Below are 25,770 nucleotides of genomic sequence, written 5' to 3' on the forward strand. Positions count from 1 at the left end.
TTCTTTTGTGTCAATCTTATAGAATCCTTTCTAGTAACTTTATAGGTTTTTATCATATCTTATCTCCTTTGGCTACAGCTAAACTCTGTAACCTACACACCTTCAAGAGCATTCTACAGATCTGTCACCAGCTTGGTCACTTGTCTGAATCCACCACTTCCTAATCCCCATATCTATGCAAGTAGTCAACAATGGCCAAATCATAGCCTTGTAAAGAGGGATAATAACCTCCCTATATTTACTTTGTGTTCTTCAACATCCAAGTAAACTTCTGAGCTATTCTGCCAACAACTGCAATATGTCCTCTGAATTTAAAATCTCTCTCTCTCTCTCCATCAACACCCCCGGATCCTTAGCCTCATCAATTTCCAATAAGCTAATATCAATTGATACACACAGTATGTAATCTTTTCATCTCGAAGTGCATTATCTTACATTTTGCAACATTAAATTGACAACCATTGTCCTTTTCCCACACTGCCAATTCATTTAAATCTAAATCCTGCTGCCCTCCCCAGTTTTGCTAATTTGAAATATATAAAGTTCAGGCAAGAAAAATAACAATTGTTATGCAAAAGCTAAATCAGAGTCTGAAAAGAAATTGGGCTATGCAAACTAAAGGAAATCCAAAAGAATTTTATCCTTATGCCAGAGGCAAAATAAAGAATGAATGTGGAAGAATAACTTCGCTGCATGTAGATGGTAATCTAGTGTCATAAGCTAATGAGATTGTTCAATTAATGAGTGCTCACTTTGCTAAGATATATCAACCAGGTGTATGTAACATGGACCATAGTGCTACTGCTACATTGGATGAAGAGTTAGACGTGCATGAATATGAGGTTGAAGAGATGTTGCATAACCTAAATAAGAATTTGTGAATAGGGACAGATTAACTATCAGTATGTTTACTAAAGGAATGTTCAGCTGAATATTCTAGGTCTTTCACAGATGTTTGTATAACTTTAGTCAGCTCAGGAATGATACCACAGGAATGGAAGGAATGTATAATAGTTCCATTGTACAAGGGTGGTGCAATAACTGGTGTGTCTAACTATTGACTTATCAGTATCTCTGGTGTGGTCGTGAAGATTGTAGAGAAGTTGGTAAGAACTCACATACAGAAATGAGTAGACAAACAAGCTATACTCTGCAAGGAGCAACATGAGTTTCTAAAGGAAGGTCATATTTTAGCAATTTGCTTATATTTTATAACAATGTTATGGCCGAGTTGGATAAAGGATATGGATACACTATGATAATGTTGGAATTTGCTAAGGCATTTGATAGCATACCGCATGAAAGGCTGTTGCATAAATTGGAGAATATGGAATTGGAATATAAACTCTTGACTTGGATGGTTATCAAAAAGTGATATATGGCAGGTGTGAATCTGCTAAATTTAAGGTGACCAGTAGTGTACCTCAGGGTTCAGTCCTTGGGCGATTGTTGTTCAATCTATACATTAATGACATTAGGAACGGTCTATTAGGTGATGTGCAATTGTTTACCGATAATGCAAAGATAGGCAGGGAAATCAGGGATGCTACTGATATTCAGCACTTACAAAATTATTTGAATATCCTGGAAATTTGGGCAAAAGAAAATGGCTGTCAGTTGAATGTTAGTAAGTGTAAAGTTATGCACTTTGGCATGATGAGATTTCCAGTGGCATATTATATTAGGAGGGTTATGCTACAGGAAATTGATGAGGCTAGGAATCTTGGCATAATGGTGGAGAGGAATTTCACATAACAAAAGTTTCAAATACAACTCAGAGGATAATTGTGATGTTAAATCGAACCTTGATATGTAAGGATAAGGAAGTCATTTTGCCTCTTTATAAGGTCTGGATACGACTACACCTAGATTGTGCTCAGATTTGGTCTCCTTGGTTCCAAGGGGATAAAGAAGTTGTGGAAAGGGTGCAAAGAAGGGTTACAAAGATTATATCCAGTTTGTGGGATGAGTGGGATTTAGATCATGAGGACAGATTGTGAGTATACTGATTGCAGACTAGTTAACAGGAGGAAAAAGGATATGATAGAGGTTAATTATTTTTGAATGGGTGTTATAGGATATCGTTTAATGAAATTTTTCGTTATATGGAAGGTGGAGAAAGACACAGGGACATACATAGAAGTTAAGTTTGTTCTCAGTCAAGAATGGGATAAGAGCTAGGTTTTTCTCTCACAGAGCAGTGAGGGAGTGAAATAGTTTGCCTTTAGGGGTAGTGAGTGCATATAGTTTGAATGAATTCAAGAGAAGATATGACAGTTGGTGTGGGTGATTTATGGGCTCCCTCGATGTCTCAGATAATAATAATAATGATGATGATTGAGACATTTAAGTTGATAAGAGTTGTTACCAGTTAAATGTAGAAGAAATTTTACGTAGAATGGGGAAAGGGAATGAAAAAACAAGGGAACATTCCTAGAAGCTGCATAAGGAGAGTGTGAGGAGAGGCATAAGGAACAGGCTTTTGGCATGCAGAGTGGTTGATGAGCGGAATGCATTGCCTGACATTGTGGTGAATGCAGATACACTAAATGAGTTTAAAGAATGGTTTGGTGGACTTCGTGTGTAACAGTGGTGCAGTGCCCACTGTACTAGTCACCACTCTTCCTTTGCTTTCCTCTGATTATGTAAGAATATGAGCAGCTGATATGAATATACAGTTCCATCCATATATGGTTCAGCACCAAACTTACCAAACTAGCTTCTCCTTCCCCTTCCTTCATTCCACCTAACTGCATCCTTTGGAATGACCTTCCTCATACTGTTTTCCACAATAAATACAACCTCCAACTCTTCAAGAAGCTCATTAATAGATTCTTTTTCCCTAACAATTTACTACACATAACAGCAATGTTGTGGTATAGGTTTCATAAACTCTCACTGTGTGAGTGGAAATTATGTTTTAAAATTCTTTGTAATCAATTTTCACTTTCATAACTTACTAAAGAGAGTAAACTAGATATGAGCAATTCTTTTATATTAAAAAGTTGAATGTCCTTAAAAAAATAATCTGAGTATAGTTTAGGTGAGCTTAACCAAGTGCATGAGCACTGATTTGAATAGTTTATCTGCTTATTCCACTAACTGAAATAATATGTATATGAGTGGATTCTTATATTGACATTTGGTACTGGGAATCCAAAGCAATAACTCTGCTTTGGTTAGTTTGAAGTGCATAAAATTTGGGACACACACTAAAATTTCTAAATTAAATTCTGTCAACTCTGTCTCAATCTCAGTTTCAATAGGAACCAAGAGAGACTGTTTTTTTTTTTTGTTCTAACAGGATCAATTTTACTGGAAAAATGATAATAATTCGTCTCTGAATTAATGGAATTTAATGAAATTTGGTATCCAGGATATCACATATTTCAAGTCAATGCGATTGTAATAAGACTACTTCTGGAGGCTAAACTATACATAGCCCTAGAATTCAAATGGATGACTCATATTAACAATGAATGAATCGTTATGAAAGAATACTATTACATTATTTTCGTTTAGTTGTCTTTGATAATTTGCAGAAGCAAAATCAAAACATATTTATATAGGAAAGTGAAGATGGTATTTTTTATTTTTATTTTTATTTTTTTTTTGAAATCTTCAATATAAAATCATTTCATCATATTAAATGTATGTATCAGTAGTGTATCAGTAATATATATTTAAAGTGAAAACAGTGTCTATATTTGAATATTTTATGTCTATTTGATCAATACTTCGAGTATAACATCATATAACTATAAAATGCAAAACATACGTAGCTTTGTAGACTTCAAGCTTTAGCCTATCAATCTCTTTGGCACTTTCTTTGTTGCTCTGAAAACCAGATTATTGAAAATGTTGGTTAGGAATATAACATTTAAAATGAAAAATATATATATATTCTAGTATTGAAAAAATGCAAATATTTCATACAATACTTATTAATAATAGATAATAATAATCATGTGTGAAATGTCTAAAGAATGGTACAAGTAACTGAAACTGATTTTTCCATGCATTGATATATATATATATATAAAGACAAAGTAACTATTGCTAAATCCAATATATTTCTATATATTGGATTTATTGTTTATATCAGTCTGGAAGAACATAATATATCAGACAGATCCAGCTGATCACCCCATGAATACCACCCACAAAAAAAAAACACTAGTATGTTTCACTGCAATAAATACAAACAAGAGAGAGAGAGAGACTATTTTTCAAATCAGCAACTGCTCATAAAAAACCAACCTGACCTAAACAAATATGGTTGTGCAAAATAACCTTAAACCTTCCAAACAACAACCAAGGCTTTCTACTAGTAACCATTCATGGACGGAATGCTTCCTATGATTTTAGATTTAAGTCTTTAATCCTTTAAGGTATGAGGAGCAAATATACAGCATATAAATATAATGTGATAGCTCAAAAAGAAAAGCATAAACAGAACAGAGCTTATATTTTAACTATTTAACAATAAGTAACATGGAGAATTCTCTTTCATCGGGTTATCTTGATTTAGAAATCTACAATTATGTCAAGCTGTAACATTAAACTCATATTAATACTAAATCTGTAATGCATCTTTAATCCCTTAGAACAGGGGTTCTCAACCTTTTCCAGTGACTTACCACTATATTTAATTCAATATATTAGATGTACCAGTAAGCAAATCTGTTTTCGTACCACCTGGCAGTGGCTCGCATACTACCAGTGGTACACGTACCATAGGTTGAGAATCCCTGCCTTAGAACAATGATTTCAAAAAGCTTTCCTCAATTACATAATGGAGTCCTGATATTTGAGGTCTACAGAAGTGCTGTGTTAGAAGCAAGGATGGGAAAAGCAAAGCCATACCTTAAACAATAAATTACACGATAACCACAGTAATCAACTTTAATGAAATGAAAGTACAGATATTTCGTACTGAAAATAACAGTACATCATCAGTGTGTAGAAACAAGCAAATAAAAGGAACGGAAATACAAGGTACATTAAGTAGTCAGCGGTTTACCAATTAAAAAATGTTGTGTACTAGAAATTAATATTAATAAATAATATTATTAAAATATTATTAAAAAAACTATTTTTGATGGATACATACTGTGGTTATCGCGTAATTTATTGTTTATAGTCATGTCACAGGTACCTTTAAAAATTAGAGGCCATACCTGTTTAAGTGGATCATCCAGCTCCTGTGGAAATCTCAGTTAAACAAAAATTCCAGTCACCTGAGAGCTATGAACAGATACCTGGATTAAATGCCACAGCTAAGAAACAAACTGATAACCAAAGAAAGACTTAAAAAAAACAAAAAAAAAAGGACTTATGCATTACACTATATGTGTTATTTTTACATTAGAAAGTTTTTATATCCTTAAACGCACAAAAACTTCATACCAGCTTGATGATTTTTGGGTTCCACTAAGATAAAATACATGACCACTACTTTATAAGAAATATTTTCAGTTTTAGATGCCATACATCCACACAAAAGACAACTTTAAAAATACTAAAAAAAGACTAAAACTTAAAAATTAATCAAAATCACACTATAATTAAATCATAAAACTTAATCATGTAATGTTTTCTACATCCATTTCATATATGGAAATAATGTCTTCTATTTCCTTTCAAAAGTAATACAGTTAATAGTTAGGAGCCACATAACACAGAAGTTACAAAATACCTTTTGAATATCAAGAGATTGCATATATTTTGAAGTGTGTATTAATGAAATTATGTATATCATTGCAGAATTTATGTTGCACAAGTTACTATGCAAAAAACATTTCTGCTAATTTCACTGGTGTTCTGCCTCTTTTTTGAAAGAAGTGTAAAAAATGTTAAAGATTAGAGGTACAACAGGAAAGACTATAAAACAAAGGCTGGTTATTAAAACTGGATATGGGAACTTGTTTTATAAGATACCTAATAAACAGCAGTAGCACAAACAGGAAAGTAATGCAGTAACTAATCGATGACACTTACATTTTCCAGAATATTACAGTGCTACAGCATTCTGTCTCACAACATTATCATTTCTTGTTATGAACCTTCAAGAGGTACATATCAAAAGGTACAGAAAATTTAAAACAGTACTACCATGATGAAGTTTATTTTATTACCTAACTTCTCACCAGAAATTTTCTTCAAAATTAATTATTTGTGAGATTTAGTATTCGAAATACTAATTCTCACAAATAATTAATTTTGAATTATTTGTGAGATTTAGTATTTCAAATACTATATCTCACAGTTTGGTTTTTCAAAGCACTATTAACTGGACTGATCCACTTATCTCTTGGTCTTCCTCTGCATCTGTTCTATCATCATATCACCTTTGCTAACCTTTCCTCTTACACTCAGTTTAAGTAACTGCACCATATCAAATAAGACCAGCTCTGCTCACACTTAAATGTTAGTAATGTCAAGTTGCTTTCCCATATATTTTTAATATGATTCTATTACTGATGCCATCTGTTCACTCCCTAATTTTCCTCAGAATGCTCATGCATGCAGTCATATCTATAAGTTAAAATCAATTGGAAACTGTTTCACACTGATGTTTTAGTGTTTTGGTAATTTCTTCCATAAACATTTATTCTACTTATTCCCCACAGAACCATTGATTATTCTGTGGAAAGATTTTTTTTTCACTCTATCAGACAGTACATTATACTAGACAAATTATATTATTGTTTTAATCCTTTATCCAAGCATATAAAAACAAAAGTTTGCATGTAAAACATCTTCATAACTAGGCTACTTGTATAACACAGTCTAATGAGGATGACATTTAACATGCAAATTTTTGCTTGCTTACTCTTGGATAAATGACTAAAACAATATAATCATACCTAGAATAACAAACATTTTAACCAAGTGAAAACCTTTCCACAACTATCTTTATTCCAGAGTATTTAATTTTAATATCTAGTGACAAACGATTTTGCTGCTTGTATATGCAAAATGTGACTTCTGCATTGATTTAGTTTTCAATATCCCTACAGATTAGTTCTCACTAATGAAATCTCCTAGGTCTAGTTCCAATGATGACACTTGGGAAATTCAACAAGTACTTAATGATTTCTTTATTCTTAATTTTGATATTTTGACTGTGTAGAACTTTTTTCACTTGGTTATGAAGTAAATTATACTTGACAACAAATTGTATTCTTGTTTAATCCTTTACCCAAGTGCATGAAATAACTTCCCAACTAGGCACGTTCTATACAGAGGCTGCTGACTTCATTTCAGTTGTCTTAGTATCTCATAATGCAAAGCACACTTTCTTTCGAATGTGTATGTTGTTATGCTTTATGAAAGAATCACTACCCAAAAACAAGTTTCAAACTTTATGTCTCATCAGTGGTAGCCAGTCCTAGGAAGAAACCAAGGTTGAATTAATGCAAAAGTCATATTTTTGACAGAGAAGTAGTAAAAAAGGTGTACCATTTATTACTATAATCTCTGGATCAGAAACAGCTGAAAGTTTTTTCAGTTAGCTACAAAGCAAATCACACTTGACAAGAAAGTTTGTTTGCTTGTGAAGGTACTTCACATTCAAACAAACTTTGCATGTGAAGTATCTTCATGACTTGGCTACTTGTTGAGACCTGATGAGGCCTCAATAAAGGTCAAAGATGGCCTGGACAATGACCCTTTCCATAACATATTGCAATACATACATCTGAAAGGAAATATGCTTTGCATTATGAGATACTAAGGCAACTAAAGTGAAGTCAACAGCCTCTATATAGAAGTAGCCTAGTTGTGAAGATTTCACATATTCAGATAAAGAGTTAAGCAAGAATATCATTTGTCAAGAATCATTTATATTTTAATTTTATTTTGCTGGTGATAATCTTGCTAGTGCATAAGATTGCTACTAGTGAAGTTAACATCTGCACTAAAGGAGTTCATTCAACTACATCATCACAGCCATAATTTTACAGTAGCTCATCTTGTGCTGGTGGTGCAGAATGTTTCTGTATCACAGGATTATTATTATTATTTTTTTTTTTTTTAACTCTGTCTTACAACTGAAAGGTTTTTCTGAAAACTAAACAGTTTTAGATTTTCTGAGATACTAATTCCTCTAATGGTACAAACTTTAGGAATTGAAATTCCAGGATGTGAACACGAGTGAACAAGGTTTTAAAAGAGACCATAGGGTCTAAAATGATATGCTCCTTCAAACAGTACAGTGGAAAGAGATATTTAGTTGTAGTTAAAGATGTGGAAACTAAGGTTATACTATCAATTACATGGTTTTTCATTCCAAGGTAGCAACATTAATTTCTGCAATGGTAGGGGTGCCAGATGACTACAGTAAGATTTTCAATGGAACACATAGACAGCAACAATGAAATCCTCATCCAGACATTCTTAAATGGGGTACAATCAGTAACATAAAAGAAAAAAAAAAAATCTCAAATGCAGATCCAACCTGTTTTTTGGTGAGGTCACCTTCACAATGGATATGAATATGTCCCATACTAGATTTTGTCAGTATCTGTACAACTTGAGTTATGGTGAACTATCAAGGGGTGCTGAGAAAGTGCCTGCATTGCAGCTCATATGAGAATGTGGAGAACAATAACTATCCCAAGGCTAAATGTTTTAGCTGTGTTGAGATAAACATACTGCCAGTCAATGTCCCAAAGTTTGCCAGAAATAGAGACGTCCAGAACATTACTAATATTACTATCAGTCCCTTCAGAAATTTCAGCAAAAGAATGGAAGCACCAGAAGAACTTATTAGGAGAGCATATGTCAGAAGCTAATAAAACAAGTTCCCAGATCTTCCAATTCAGCCCAGCAAAAAAAGTAATGGATCATCTTTCAAACAAGCTATACTCAGTAAGATCACAAAAAGTTCATAACGATACTGATCAGAAATTAGCCCCAAAACCCAACAACAGGAATAACCTTTCCTATCAACCATGGGAAGACCATCATTAGTTAAAATTAATAGTAACAAATTTAGTGTGCAAACAAAGGAAACGGTAACCCTTCTATAAGGAGAAATCAGAGAAGAAGAAACAGAAAAGCAAGTAAACATAGAAAAGAATTCAGTATCCAGAGAAGATCATTGAAAAGGAAAATGAATTAATTTAAAAAAATTAAGAATAAACAGAACAAATTAAAGACAAACTAAAAAATTTAAAAAGAAGAAATGATAAAAAATATTAAGGAGAAAGTTATGGATCATCAAATGACAATTCCTCAAGCCCAGAAAAATTCATGAAATAGATTTTCTGGGCTTGAGGAAATGTCATTTGATGATCCATAACTTTCTCCTTCTTAATATTTTTTATCATTTCTTCTTTTTAAATTTTTTAGTTTTCTTTAATTTGTTCTGTTTATTCTTAATTTTTTTAAATTAATTCATTTTCCTTTTCAATGATCTTCTCTGGATACTGAATTCTCTTCTATGTTTACTTCCTTCTGTATTGTTGGCATCTTTGTTGAAAGTTTTCACTTGGTTATACTATAAATTAAAGATACCAAGAAATTATATACAGGGTGGCCATAATTAATTTTCCCTATCTGGAGGTATCTTAGCTACAACTAATACACGGAATGAGACTACATTTTATATTGAGACTTTCGAAGGCATGAGGAAATGAATTCCGAAAAAAAAAAAAAAAAAAAAAAAAAAAAAAAAAAAAAAAAACGTAGTACCAAAAGTCGCCGATAGGGGAAATTTTGGCACTGGCAGGGCATAGTCAAATATTTGCAGTAAATAGAGGTAAAAAGGATTATGCAAATTTTAGTGTGCGTATGTGACAACAGATTCCACTTAAAAAGGGATTGGGAACGTTCAGGTTATTCAAATGACTGACGAATTGTGCTCAATATGCATCCTACCTTGCCTTATTCCATTTTATCTGCCTTTAATATAATTATCCGCTTGTTTTCAGCTCCGCCAGCGCCAAAATTTCCCCCATCGGCGACCTTTGGTACTAATTTTTTTTTCCGCGGAAATCATCTCCACCTTCAAAAGTCTCAATATAAAATTTGGTCTCATTCTGTTTATTGCTTTTAGCTACAGATGCCTCCAAAGAGAGAAAGTTATTTTATGGCCAACTTGTACTTGGTTTAATCCTTTATTGCATCTGAGGCAAGTGATGTGAAGTAATACCACCTTCACCATGAGTTGCCCCAGTCCTGAAAATACTTCAGTTGCAAACTTTGTTTGCTTACACTTGGATAAAGGATTAAACCAAGTATATAATTTCTTGGTATCTTTAATTCATTATTGGCATCTCTTGAAGGAGCCTTTGTATATCAGATTCCCTTGAGAAAGGAGGACATACATTATTTTGCCTTTATAACATGGGCTAAATATGAGATAACCAGAATGTCCCAGGGAACATAAAATCCAGCTAAATCTTTTCAAGTTCTAATGAATATGAATTTGTATGATATGTTCGAAAAGCGTAATTTGTTTTCAAAATGACTTGCTTGTTCATTTTTCTAGCATTGATGGTCATTGCAAGTTATTGAAACCAATTATCTCTAAGTTGCATCAAACAAATTTAAAGGTAAATACTTCAATGTACCAATTCTTCTTGAGTGATGTTCTCTATCTTGAGCATATAACAGATCATAATGGAATAAGACTAGGAGCAGTTGTCTGCATTTCATTTATCAATGCTCCTCATACAGTTAGGCAAGTAAGGAGATTTGTTGGAACAGTAAATTTCTATTGTAAGATGATTCCAAATTACACTGATTATCTTAATCTTTTGAGACAACTCTTACAAAAAAAAGAGTGAAATTTAAGTGGAGAATTAGGGAACAGAAGCCTTTTGAACATTTAAAGCAGGTGCTCATAAATCCTTTTAGCCATTCCAAAACTAGAAGAAACATTTTACATCTCAGATGATGCATCATTTGACTGTATTGCTGCATTAGTTGAGCATAAAGAAACTGTAGGATTAAGTCCAATAACTTTTCTTAGCAGAAAACTTAGTGGCCCTGAATATAGCTACTGTTGAGTCCCTATCTATGATTATTAAACTTTCCTTTATCCTTTCAAGTGAATCTCTAATTTTATCTTTATTCAAAACTTAACTATGCACGAGATATTACAAAATTCAAATATTTAAGCTTTTTCTCCCCTTAGTGTCCCTAATATTTATATTAGCCTGCCCCTTTCAGGACATTTAGTTTAAGATATATAATTCGAAAACAGGAGCAATTACAAAAATATGTCTGAGTGTGAAACTATTAAGCAGTCGTGACCCTTTATCTCGTAACTTAACACATTAATTTCCTGTGTGATTAGGTTCGTGCATTTTTCAAGTGGTGCATTAGGCAGCAATTTCAGACAACTGTATTATTAATGAACAAAAGTTTATTTAAGATCATAAACATGGTACAATTCAATTTCTAATATATAAAACACAATTCAATACTAAGAATAAAATTACACAAGCAAAATACAAGTATTAGGGCAAAATCCTATGTGAGAATTTGTGATCATGCCGTCATAACAGACTTTATACATATAAATATACACATATAATCCTGGAACAAATTAACACTTTACTTAACCTTATACTAGTCAGAATACTCTATATTGCTATAATACCACGGACATTAATGTTTAAATTCAGTTTACCTTATCTAACTTACAAAACAAAACAACACAGGTTAAACTATCCTTGCGCTATCCCATACATACATTTGACCTTTTAGACACTCTCATATGAAATACCATGCGCATACATAAATCCCTAGCACATGAATGCTTATCAAATAATATAAACTAGTTTACTCTCATTCTACTTTGATTTGTACTAAAGTCCTACTATATCTTCGACTGTCCAGTAATTAACAATGATTGCAATTATATGCGATTTCAATTGATACAAGATTTTACAGTACCTTTCTAGGACGAACCCTGGTTTTCACGATCTATACCTTTTGTGCTTGAATAAAGGACACACACAGGATCTTCTACTGGATGATGAGATACATAGACAAATTTTTTCTTCTTGTAACTATACAGCGTTCCTCGTCTCTTGCAATAGGAATACGGAATCTAATTCCTGCACACTTTGTTTCCTTGTTGTGTCAGACGGAGATAACTCCTACGCCGTCACTCAGGAAAACCGTGTGTTACTTATACGAAGATTTTGTGAAGAACTCTGAGGAAAAAGAAAGCCTTGTGGGGAGGTTCCTAACCCTTTTATCTGCATGGCCCTATCGGCACCTTCTTCAATTTCTTTTCTTCCCCCCCTACTGGAGTCGATCTCACTCATGAATTAAAGTCATGTTTTTCTGCCCAAAACATGCTACGGTTCGCTTGCACGCGACTCTCACGTGACGATGTCTCACTTCGGGAATTGACCTTGAGCGATCGTCATTTGTTTTATGCTAGCCTTTATACTAAATTAATCCCCTTTTTAGAATTTACTTGAATACTTTAATCTCCTCTTTTCAAGTGTTAAACTAGCCTCTCACATACAAATTCCATACAATTCTTAATTCTAATCTTCTTTGTCTTACTTAACCTATTTTTTTTTATCCTTTTTTGTAATAAGATTCCCATTTTTATTATTTAGTTAAACAATTTCTGCTATAATTAATTTTCTTGGGTGCAAGCATATTTTCTGTCTTTAATTATTTTGTATTAGCTACTTACATAGGATTTTATATTTTTATTTTCTTGTTACACCATGATAACTGAAATTTTTACATTCTTGTTTATCAGGGTTGATAAACAAGAATGTAATTCTTGTTTATCAACCAAGATCAGTGATTGAGAAAGGAGCAGTAGAAATTATTTTTCCACTGAATATAATCAAATATCTTTCATATGATCAAGCCATTAAGGTCAGGTTGGATCATAAACCATTATCATCCTTTCTAAATAACACGAAGGACAAATATCAAGGAATAATTAGATGGGTTTTGCAAATACAACAATTTAATATTAAGGTTTGTTATATCCCAGGTATTAAAAACTCAGTAGCAGAATGTCTCTCAGTGCCAGATGTTGAAGAAGGTGTAACTGATGAAAATGCAGAGTGCTTCCAAAGCTTGTATTCTCCCAGTATTAACATTTGAATAACAGAAAGCAACGTTTTGGAATAGGATGATTAAAACGTAGAGAAAATAGTTTCAGAGCACAAAAAAAAAAAAGGATCCTTTTGAGAGAGAATGGCACTAACTTCAGGGAGTGAAGTAAAGAAGAAATTGACTGTAAATATAAGAAGTTTATTTGTGAATGATTTGGGTATCCAATGCAAGAAGAGTCTCATAGATGTTAAGCCTAAAACAATAACTCCAAGTGAAATGACTCCTCTGACAGGACACACAGATTTTAGAAAAACCTCCAAAAGTGTATCTGACACATCAGAAGGTTTTTTCTATTTGAGCCAACATTATGTAAAGATGTTGAGGATTTTGTTAGGTCCTGTCACTTAAGTAAAGTTAGAACTCCATTTAGAAGAATGGCACCACTTCAATCAGTGCAATTGTCTGTAAGACTACTGTAAAATATTACTGACGTCTCCAGACACTTTATCTATTCAGGATCAAGAGGCTTACACAATAGCAAAGCTTTTTATTGAAGGAATCATTTGTAGACATGGGTGCCAAGAAACACTTCTGTTTGATTAATGACCTAATTTTATCTCAGAACTTTTATTACAAGTCTGTAGACTAATGAAGGTGAAGATCTTTATAAATCAATATTATATAACAATGTAATGGGCTTTGTGAATGAACGAATAAGTAAATAAAACAGATCTTATCTACACTTTCTCAAAGTAAAGTAAAAACTGGGACAAGTTCTGATGTTATTCTTTATTTGCTTATTGTTATGTTTATGCTTATCATTCTGCAGTCCATTTGAATCAAAAACTTTCTCTACTGTTTATTCTTTTAATCATTTTTTTTACCAAAAGATATTCATCAAACTTCTCCAGACTCAGGATTTGAGGATATTGATGAAAGTTGCAGAGCAGCAATAAATAAATTTTAAAAAAAGTTTTTTTTTTTATTTATTGCTGTTTTTAGTGAGCTAATTTTGCTAAACAATCAGTCTGATATAAGAAAGGACAATAATTAGGTGCTACAGCATCAGAACCTTACAGAATAGTGAAAAGAACATCACTAGCCAATTATAAGATTGTAGACATCAATCATCTAAACAGGATAATAACGCAGCATAATAAAACTGTTTTCCTTACCAGAAAATTTATTTTGCACATTGTTTCATCCTACCCATGCAAGGAGAGCCATGTTGAATAATAACTGACAGTTTGAAGCAAGTGATTGCCTGCATGGAGGTAGCAGTGCAGCTAAGCAACAGCTGTTTGGTTTCATTGTTGTAGAGATGAGGACAATATGGGTTGCTTTTTTAGAGAGGAGAGTAAAAAATTGAAGGAACAAAATCAGACCTATAGATCTGAAAGTATTTTTTTTTCTTTCAAATGGTGTACAATCACCAGAATATAAAAATCTAAAAGATAGCCTCTCGCAAGGTAAAAGAGGGTATAAAGAAGAGGAGATGATGAGTTTATTTTGTAATGGTGATGGTGCAAAATAAATAGTAACTTTTGGTGAAACTGCAGCTTATTTGTGTCGATATAAATAAGTATAAACATTTTTCTAATTGTAGACATCTCTTTTGTCTGATATCAAAATAATGCTATATGATAGTAATGGCTTCCATTGATAGTCAAGCATTCATACGTTCAAACTGAATTTAGAAAATTAGCAGCTAATTTCAACAGCTCAAAACATGTAAATCTGTGGCTACAAAACACTGCTTAGTTCTTAAATCGCCATCTCATCTTTTGAACAAAGATGTTCCTACATGGAACCAAATTCCATGACTGGGTCATGTTTGGTCTTGTGTATCATCTCCTTTCACTCAGAATGCATATAAAGCAGAAAAGATCATATATTTAGCACATATTGGAAAACTTTTGAACATGTAGTGAAAAGAACATCAGTCTGATAACTGTTCAGAAGTTTTATTTTATTTTTATCAGATTCATAATTATCCTAAGTAGTTATGTTTTTTGCTTACCTGTCTTAAAATTTACCGATCTCATTAATATTCGTTCATATTGTACTATTTATAGTCGCTGCTAGTTATTGAAATTGGTTAACTCTAAGTTGCATCAAGCAAATTTAAAGTTTAAAACTTCAAAGAGCCAGTTTCTCTTGAGTGAAGTTTTGTACCTTAAACACGCCAAGTGTGTAATGGAATAAGACCAAATGGAGAGAATGTGTCTACTCTTAATTCATTTAATGCTCCGTTGAATATTAAATAATAAGTTATGTAAACTCGTCAGCACACTTGAATGGTGTCTCATACTTCCTCACAAAAATTGTTTTATCTGAATTTATTTTCACAGAATGCTCCACCAAATTTGTTTCAGATATCCCTTCAGTAAAGATGTACCTTTCCTTCAGGTCTCACTTTAGTGGCAAACAGAAGGTACCTGATACTGGACCATGCCTTATTTCATGTAATACATATCTGTTACATTATCTGTAGCTAATTATCCTAACATCTTAATTCGAGTTAAGATGTTAGGAATCAGATGAACTGAGAATAATAGAAATGGGTCACTTTGATACCGATGATTTCATGGTGTATTACTCTGGACATGAAAACTTCCAAAGAAATGGAGTAGAATTCATAGTTAGAAGAGAATACAGAAAATATATTTTAGGTTACAACCCAATGTCTGATAGAATAATTCTAATCAGAATAAAGGCATACCCAGTGAATGTTACACTCATACAGGTGTATGCACCCATTACAGATTTGAGTCAAGATAAGGTAGAAGAATTTTACAGTAGCCTGAAACAAGTAGTATACAGTACTGATAAAACAGACTTTCTTTTGAAATTAGGTGAATGAGTGAAAATGAAGAATGAAGCATAACTGGAAAATTTGGTTTAGGACCAAGAAATGAAGCAGAAGAAAGGATGTTGGAGTTTGGTATTGAGAACAGTTGCTTTATTGCAAACACTTACTTTCAACAACATTAAAGACTGTACACATGGACCACCTAATGGAGAATACAAAAATCAGACAGATTCTATTGTTGCCAGCAGAAGGTGGAGGAGTGCTATCCAAGCAGTAAAAACACTGCCTGGTGCAGACTGTGGGACAGATCATGAATTATTGATAGCTGAAGTTAAATTGAAATTAAGAGCTAAGAAGAAACAAAAGGACAGTATCAGATTTGATTTAGATCCTATAAATGAAGCATTTAAAGTAGAAGTCGAACATAAATTAAAAAGTTTGGAGAAGACAGGAAGAGAATTAGAAGAACTGTTAGAAAAAACAAAATGTACAGTCATGGAAGCAGCAAGAAGACCTCTTGAGAAACATTAAGAGTATTCTTTCTTAATAAAGCAACAAGAAATAAAGAAAGAAGAAAGAACTATTCATAAAGGAACAAGAAAGAAAGATTGTAAATGTTTGTCAGAAGAAGCTATTCAAATAGAAGAGAAAAGAAGAAAAATAAAACTTCAGGGAAACACAGAAAGGATTAGACAACTGAGTGTAGATTTCCAAAGACATGCTACGGAAAAACATCTAAACAAAAGGTGCACAGAAATTGAAGAAAGCAATATTATTTGTAGAACAAGAGATCTGTTAAGAAAAATAAATGTTGTTACAGCGAAGTTTATCCCTAGATTAGTAATTCAGGTAAATATCTGATGGAAGAAGCAGTAGTGAAAATAAGATAGAAAGAAAAAGTACACAGAAGATTTGTACAAGAAAGATAGTAATAATGAAGGAGAATTTAAAAGGAGAGAATTTGTTGAAGAACCCATGATAATGAAAAAGTGAAGTGGTATCAGCAATGGAACAGTTGCCAAGAGGAAAAGCTCATGGTGTATCAGTGGAATTATTGAGAGCAGCTGGGGATAAAGTAGTGAATATATTGATTGAAATTTGTCAGCAGGTTTGGAAGAAAATATACTGGCCTAGAAATTGGAAAACATTAGTATTCAACACAATCCCAAAAAAATCAAATGCCAGAGATTGTGGAATTATAGAACCATCGATTTAATTTCACATGCAAGTAAAGTTATGCTGAAAGTGATCCAACAAATATTGGAGTCATGTGTGAATGGAGAAATGCCACAAGAACAGACAGGCTTTAGGAGAAGTAGAGGAACTAGAGACCAAATAGCAAACATGAGATGGATTATGGAAAGAACAAGATAATTGCAGATGGAAGTATTCATCTGTTTTATTGATTATAAGAAAGCTTTTGACTGTGTGGATCACAACAGACTTTGGATTGTTGTGAGATCAATGGAAATAGCTGAACATCTAATTCTCTTGATTAGAGAGCTGCATGACAACCAAGAAGCTTCAGTAAAAACAGTTTTTGGAGAAACAGACAGTGTTCGAGTGGAAAAAGAGTTGAATATGTTATGAGAATGGCTGATTTAAACAGTGATCCAGCTGGAATTAAGAATGGTGGCAGAAAAATAATTTAAGATATGCTGATGATACAACCCTCATAGCATAAATTAAGGAAAATTTGGAGCAGTTGATTATTGGTTAAGACAGAAAGTAACAAAGCTGGGCTTAGTTTAAATATCAGTAAAACAAGTGATGGCTTCTGGCAATTTAAATGAATTTATAATAGAAGGAGATAAAATAGAAATTGCAGAAAGTTATGATTTAGTGGGGTCCAGAATCAGAAATGATGGTAAATGTGAAGGTGAAATTAAAAGAATAGTCATGGGAAAAAGAGTGATGTTAAAACCTGACAAAAATTATGAAAGTTAGAATTGTTAGTGATGTATAGATGTGAAAGCTGGATTATTAAGAAGAAAGATAGAAGGCAAATTGATTTATTTGAATTATGGGTGCAGTGGAGAGTATTAAGAATCTCATTGCCTGCAAGAATAACCAATAAGAAGGTTTTAGTGAACATAAAGACAGAATACTCCTTAGAAGTCATGATTGCTAAATAGAAGTTGATGTACTTTGGACATACTTTGCGAGCTGATGAATCATTGGAAAAGGCAGTTATGTTGGGGAAAGAGAAGAAGAGGAAGACCACAAAAAAGTTGAATGAACAACATAAAAGAACTTACCAACTTGAATTACAATTACTGAAAGAAAGCACAGCAGACAAGTGGGACATTTAAAGGCAAGGGGCCACTACCCACACCAGTAGTGGCCCTTGCCTTTAATACAAAACATCATGCATCTCCTCCAGGAGATGTGCTTTGCATTAAGGGTAAATATTAAGATTAGTGATCAGAGCTTATTCTACTTTTACCAAGAGTTGCCTTGGTCTTGCACTACTTTGAGGGTCAGCTAGACTTCCAATACGTGCAGGTGCAAACTTGACTTGTTTGTCTGTTTGCTTACTTGGGAAATGGAATAAAACCAGGTTTAAAATAGCTTGGTATTTTTAACATTTATTATACCCAAGGTAAAATACTTTCTAAATCTGAAGGTTGTTTACTGATGATGCAAAGTCGGGTAGGGTAAGAGTTAATCAAAGGTGATTTAGAGAGCTTGCAGGATGATATAATAGACTGACAGTATGGAGAAACAATCAATGTCAGTTTAATGTGAAAAAGTGTAAAATTATGCATTTTGGAAAACAAAGATGTGTACCACATTGTGGGAACTGTACTCCGGGAAACTGATGAGGTCAGGGATCTGGTGATAGTAGAAGACAGAGAGCTGAAATTTAGCGGGCATATTACTAAAGTAGACAGGGTAGCTTACAAGATTACTTGATTATTGAAGAATACACTAACAAGAAGATAAGGGAGTTATCATTTCTTTTCATAAAGTCTTGATACAACCACACCTGGATTACTCTGATCAACTCTGGTAACTTGGAGATGAGGAAGCGGTGGAGAGAATCCAAATCCTCAATCTATCCTCATAGGAATATGAGGATAAATTGAGGATTTATGGATTACAAAAGTTGGTTGATATGTGAAAAAGGAGAGAGATGGCAGAATCATTTAAGCAACTTAAAGGATTTTATAGGACTGATGCAGAGGAAATGTTTCAGCACTTGGCTAGAACAAGAGATCACCTCTGGAAGTTGGGTAAGCAAGCCGTGAGGACTACACTGGTGTCTAAAAGCGATGTAGCTCTCACAATGTTGTTTACCATGACTAACACCAGTGATTCAAGAGTTCTTGAGACAAACTGGTCCACTCCTCCTTCAGAGTAAGAATAAGAGTACATTAACACATTCCGCTGGATAAGGCTTTGTTTGTTTTCCAGAGGGGAATTTCGAGCAGCAGTGCATCTCTCTATTGCATCTCAAATGTGTTCTATGGGTTTTAGATCTGGGGAGCATACTGGCCAAGCAATTCGATTAATATTCTTAGTCTTCAGAAGTATCTCCACCATTTGTGTATGAGTCGTGTGACAGTATCATCCATAAAAATGAATTCTTCAGCTACAGCACCACAAGATCACACACGATGTTGAAGAACTTCATTGCAATACTGTTACCCAGTCGTAGTCCATTTTCCAGTACTTGTAGTACAGTGTGTTCATTAAGCATAATGTCCCCAAACCATGACCTCCAGCAACCGCAACTATCCCTTTCGAGAACATTCTCATGATGGTAAGCAGTACCACTCTCAAGTGTTATCTAGAATCATATAGAAAATGCGTATGAGACATTCCAAGGCATTCAAGTTTGCAACTTTATTCCTTCACGAAAAGAGTTTCTTTCAAACACAATTTGCCAAGCGAATTGCCTTTTATCCCGTTGAGTGCTACCACATGATCCTCTTGTGCACGATTCGAAAATCTGAATGTGTTCTTGCTATCTACTCGAAATCGTCAATTATATAAACTGCTACAAACTGATTTTCTTTCACTTAGAGAGTGGTAAATGAATGGAATGGGATGCCTGAGTCAGTTGTGAGTGCTCTGTCTGTTAATAGTTTCAAAGGAGAGGTAAGATAGATATTGTGTTGATGGTTTGGGTCTCCCATGATGAGTCTTAGGACTCCATAGAGGTGCCAATGCAATAATAATAGTCTCACGAAAGGATGTAAAGCCTTTTTATTGGTAAGATGGTTGAAGAAAATTAACATGCCTAAGTTTTTTTTTTTTTTTTTTACTTCCACAACCACAAGAACTATTTCCTTTTTATCTGTAAATTATAACAATGGTACTGGGTTGCTCTACATTTGAATCCCATTTTTGCATAGCTGTCTATGAAAGTTTTCAGTCAGTCTTCGACCTACAACTACTTGTATTTAAGATGACCATCCAATCAACATATTTTCACTGAATACTCTCAATTTGTCCATTCATCCTTTTCTTGAACCCTTACATGAATTCCAGAAGAAATTTTCCTTTTGAACATTATGTAAGGAGGCAACTTGATTCCATCTGCAGTAATTGTGAGTATGATTGTGCATTGCTGTTTTAAACTTTTTTGTGTGCAAGGTATATGCACTTTTTAATTTCTTTTTTCATAAAGTAAAATCAGGGGTGCGAGATACACTCAAGGGTAAGTTATGTTCAAGTAATACAGTAATACTTTCACTGTACAAAGAAGGTAGATGTAGCATTTGAAGTGAGGTGGAAGATGATGTATGAAAGTGTTTGGTAGAAGAAGCTGCTGAAAATATATTTCATACATTCACAGGATTCAACAAAGACAAAACCTTACAAGAGATTAGCGACAAGAGTGTGCTGCTAGCTAAAGAGTTGGAGGTTGACAATGCAGATGTAGAGCAGTTGGTAAAAGCTGTGAAAGTAACAATTAAATAAAGATCTTATAGAGTTAGAAACACAAAATTTGAAGAAGAGCAAAAATGCAGAACCAGAAAAAGAAATTGAGTTCCCCACCCTAAAAAAAAAGTTTATATAAAAAAAAAAAATAATAAAATAAAAAAAAATGGCAGAGGCATTTGCTTCTATTAATAACACAATTCAGTTGTTTTAAGAAATAGATCCCAATCTGGAGAGATTTAGCAAAGTAGACAGAATGGTGCAAATATTTGCTACAGAGGAATTTAAGCAGAAGAAAAGGCAAACAAATTTTTAAAGATGCCCACCCCTGAAGATAGCTTAGACCTTCCACAAGAATAGCATGTGATGAACCATCGTCAGAAAACTTTGTTGCAATTCTTGAATTTTAACTTTTTTTTTTTTTTTTTTACTGTTGATGACATAACCTTCTTTAATGAATCGTCTAATTAATAAAGCAGCAGCTTTGAAGAATTATTCTTGGTCCATGTATTTACAAATGATTATTTTACTAGTTAGCACACAGAAGCATTGTACATTTAGTATTTCATTATTTATTACAGAAATGCATACAGTAATTTTATATTGTAATTTGTACATTGTATTATTTCAATATAAACAAATAGTAAAATTAGTCAAAAATATAACAAAACAGATCTACAAGCATAATTAGCATTGAAACAACATGTTAACTATTAACATATCCTTATGTAGCGATTTCTAACTTATGACAAGATCATCAGAATGGAACCCCGTCACAAGTCAAAGACTGACTTTACATGGTTATTACTACTTGGCATGATCATAATGCTTATCAAGGCCTGAAGAGGCTTGAAAAAGCATCTCTAGAGCAGGATTCCTGTATTATCTAATGCCTTTTCCTACAGTATTAAATGTACGATAAGTTTTTTCAACCTTTTGTGATGTTTTCAACCTTTGTGTAGAATTCGCATAAAAGATTGATCTATCTTTACCTTTTCATGTTGTTGGCTATTTGTTGTAGCAGTATTTAGTTCTCTCTCCAGGTCAGTCACCCTCTGCCGTGAAGCTCTTAGCCTGCCTTGTAGTTCCTCTACTTCAGCTAAATGGAATATAGTTCAATAATGTCAATAATTAAATATATATATATATATATATTCTGAATAAAGATGATTTTTTTTAAATACTTAAATAAAATTAAATAAAAGAACAATATTTCAAATAAATTGTAAGTTTCTAACTCATAACTAGAATTAAAATCAATATTTTCAAAAATTTCCAACAGAAAAGTCACCTGTTCTGGAATTTCCATAACTTGAAAATTCGTATATTATGGCAATTATATGATTTGATAATGCATACATCAAGAAATCCAAATGTTAATTATATGCCAATGCCCAAAACCTGGTTGTTCCACTCCAGTTTCAATGCATTATGACTTGCTCTCCTTCCGCTCCAAATGAGTGGAAGGAGAGCAAGCTAATTTCAATATACAGTAGCCCCCCCCCCCAACTTATGTAATATGCGACTTACGTAAATTCGCAGTTATGTAATAAATCTCGAAAATTACAACTACTAACGCGTATGAACATGTTTGCGGCTTTTGCATCTTTGACATCCACTGCAGTATGCAATGACATAATTAACTAGACTCGGCATTTACAGCAAAGGTAACGAATAGTAACAGGCAGTGACAGGTTACCAGTAAACGGTGAGAGCAGCAGAGGGCAAGTGCGCAAAAGCCGTAACATTCAAACTGAAACCTACCGATTAGAAATAAGGACTCCGTAAACAATTCCTCCTTTCCCCGGCCCATCAGTAGTCCATGCCTCGCGTGGTTAGTTTAGTCACTTGTTTATCGCCGTTAGTGTTCGTTGTTTATTTACTCTTAAAATGGATTCGAAACGCAAAACCGAATTCGCTGATAATAAATCTAAAAAACAAAGGTCTGCAATTACTTTAGAAAAAAAGTTGAAAAGATGTGAAAATTATATCAACAATAGCCCGGAATATAAATCGACCTATTTCGACAGTGAATACGATAGTGAAGGATAAAGTTCGCATTGTTGAAAGAATGAAAGGTGCAGTAACATTGAAGGGCACAATCATTACCAAGAAGAGGCTGGGCCCGATTTCAGAGATGGAGAAATTGTTGTCTCACTGGATTGAGGATGCTGTTGAGTTTTCTGATTATCCAGGAGAAGGCTAGGTCTTTACATAAAAATTTACAAGAGAAGGCTGGCATCACAGACACGGAGAGTGCATTTAAAGCTAGTGCTGGATGGTTTGAATGATTCAAGAAGCGTACAAATCTATACAGCATCAAAGTCACGAGTGAGGCAGCAAGCGCAGATACAGATGCGGCAAGTAAATTTCCCAAACTTCTGGCAGAAATAATTGAGGAGGGGGAATATTTGCCTGAGCAAATATTTAATGTTAACGAAACGGCTCTGTTTTGAAAGAGGATGCCAACACGAACATTTATTGCAAAAGAGGAAAAATCTATGCCTGGATTCAAGGTCGCAAAAGATCGGATCACTGTTATGATTGGCGGCAACACTTCAGGGGACTTGAAACTTAAACCGCTTACAGTGTACTATTCCCGGAAACCGTGGGCCTTTAAGAACATTGACCTGAGTAGGCTGTCCATAATCTGGAAATCCAATACCAAGGCTTGGGTTACACGTGTGCTGTTCGCAGACTGGTTCAATAACCACTTCATTCCCCAGGTGAAGGAATATTGTGCCAAGAAAGGAATCCCATTTAAAGTGCTTCTCTTCCTGGACAATGCCCCCAGCCACCTGGAAGAGCTGGATGACTTTCATTCTGATGTAAAAGTTGTTTATCTGCTCCTAGAACCACTGCACTGTTGCAACCTATGGATCAAGATGCTATTGCAAATTTCAAAACCTACTATCTGCAGCGTATGTTTTCCCAAGCAATCAAGGCCATTGATAGTGGTGAGGGCATTACTCTACGTGATTTCTGGAAGAATTATAATATCCTTGACGTTATCAAAAACATCAGGGTGGCATGGGACGAAGTCAAACGGACAACAATGAATGATGTGTGGAAGAAACTCTGCCCAGAAATGGTGCAAAATCGTTTAAAGGAAGGAGAGCAGACAATGACTGATACGGTTGTTGAGTTGACACAAGAATTACAGCAAGCGACGGAGACGTGTGTGCAACTGGCAGAGCAATTAGAGCTGGAAGTGGATAATGTTAACATTAACGAGCTTGTTTTGAGTCACGATGAAGAGCTTACTAATGATGACCTTATTCAGTTGGAGACATTCCGAAGAAAATACTATGCCGACTGAACTGCCAACTCCAGACCTTAAGAAATTTACAACAAAGGGACTAGCCGAGGCTTTTAACCTGATAGACATGGCACTAGCAAAATTAGAATCGATGGATCCGAACACCGAGTGGTTTGAGAATGTTAGCCGCCGTATCCATTCCAATATGTCTAGCTACAAGGCCATTTACGATGACAAAAAGAGTGTGACTACACAATCTACTCTAGACATGTTTGTGAGGTGCCGCTCACAACACATCAAGATGACAACGCAGACGACCCCGACTACACTCAGCCTTCAACATCGAGAGGAGTTGACATTGCCAGAGAACAGCATTTCTCTTCACAACCTTCCACCACCAGCGCCGACTCTCCCACTACAGAGCTAAATTAGCTGTCACAAGACATTTTTTTATTTGAAAAGTGTTATTTCAGTTTGCTTTTATATTCTTTTATATATTTTTCATACTTTTATAGTTTATATCCGAGTAAATACTGCTGCATGATGTTTCATTTATAAAATAATACTGTGTAAATAATATACTGTACATATCTGTATATATACGTACATATAATAATAAATATTGCAGTTTCTTACGAAGTTACACTTAATTACTTAAGCAATTTACAAATTCGACTTACGTAAAATTCAAGTTACATAAAGGTTTACGGAACGCATTACTTATGTAACTCGGGGAGGGGGGTACTGTACTTATATAAGGGTAAAAGGCAGAGCTAGGAGTGATGTAGAAAATTATAGATCAATCAGTATCTCTAGTGCAGTCATCAATTTGGGAGAGGCTGATTAGGAATTACATCCAGAGATAGATAGAACTAGGGGATCCTCTAGCACAGAGTTTCCTAAACTTTCACTTTAGGAACTTGCATGCTCCTTTTAAAATTTTAATAAATCTAGTGCCTCCCCCCTGCTCTCAGGCAAAGATAACTTGGGAGAAATTACAATATATTTCATTCAAACCCAAATAATTGTAAAGGTATTTACTTTTTAACATTTGCATTATAATAAATTAAAAACAGGTGAAGTATTTTGCTTGATATTGCTAACCAGGGAGTGAGTGATAAGTGACATATCTGATAGAGAATCAAGGCCAACCTGAAGAGACTAATTCTATGGGCAAATGTTAATCAGTAATAGTTTACTGTTTCTAAATGTACAGTTATTATGCATTACAGATTACAGATAAAGGACACTGCATGCAGTATCCTATTAATAGGAATTTGTTGCAAATAAAGCAATCAGCAAAGCTAGAGTCTTCGTTGTTATAATAGACAGTGAATTCAAGTTAGGGGCTACACTGCGAATGTGGTTAAGTCATTGCATAACTGAATTGTTCAATAGAACACTAATTGTAAGAAAAAAAGAAGCTATTCTTTCACTTTACCAAGCTCTGAAAGGCTACATCTAGACTGCTGGGCACAGACTTGGTCACCTGGGTTACGAGTTTTATTTTTATTTATTTTTTAATGTAACTCTCACACATGAGAGGCTGCAAAGTCCATAGCAAATAAATGCAGTGTGTGGGTTGGAGTCAAGAGCAAAATAATCAGTTGATATTCTTCATACAGAGTTGTAAGTTCTGGGAGCAAGGGGGAGGCTCTTCCATGGAACTAAGGTAAATGAAATGAAAGATGACTGGAAGTAGTTTGGTTAGTGAGGCAGTTAGCTGAACTTTAAAAGGATGCCGAGCACTATTGCTCATGTT

The 25,770-nt window shown here is 34.0% G+C and overlaps 1 protein-coding gene across 3 annotated transcripts in view; it reads right to left on the minus strand.

Moving 5' to 3' along the window:
• Window positions 1–25,770, minus strand: part of LOC150092414 (golgin subfamily A member 2-like) — a 380,033-nt gene that overhangs the window by 249,298 nt on the left and 104,965 nt on the right. For all 3 annotated transcript variants that reach the window (XM_090415174.1, XM_090415173.1, XM_090415175.1), the window contains exons 7-8: window positions 21,742–21,848; window positions 3,779–3,837 (exon numbers count right to left, since the gene is read on the minus strand). In XM_090415174.1, the coding sequence (XP_090271300.1) occupies window positions 3,779–3,837; window positions 21,742–21,848 (166 nt within the window). The remainder of the gene's footprint in view (window positions 1–3,778; window positions 3,838–21,741; window positions 21,849–25,770) is intronic.

Source organism: Typopeltis vanoorti, chromosome 26 (genome assembly GCF_054136105.1).
Source record: "Typopeltis vanoorti isolate ZY-2024b chromosome 26, IOZ_Tvanoo_1.0, whole genome shotgun sequence".
NCBI lineage: Eukaryota > Metazoa > Arthropoda > Arachnida > Uropygi > Thelyphonidae > Typopeltis > Typopeltis vanoorti.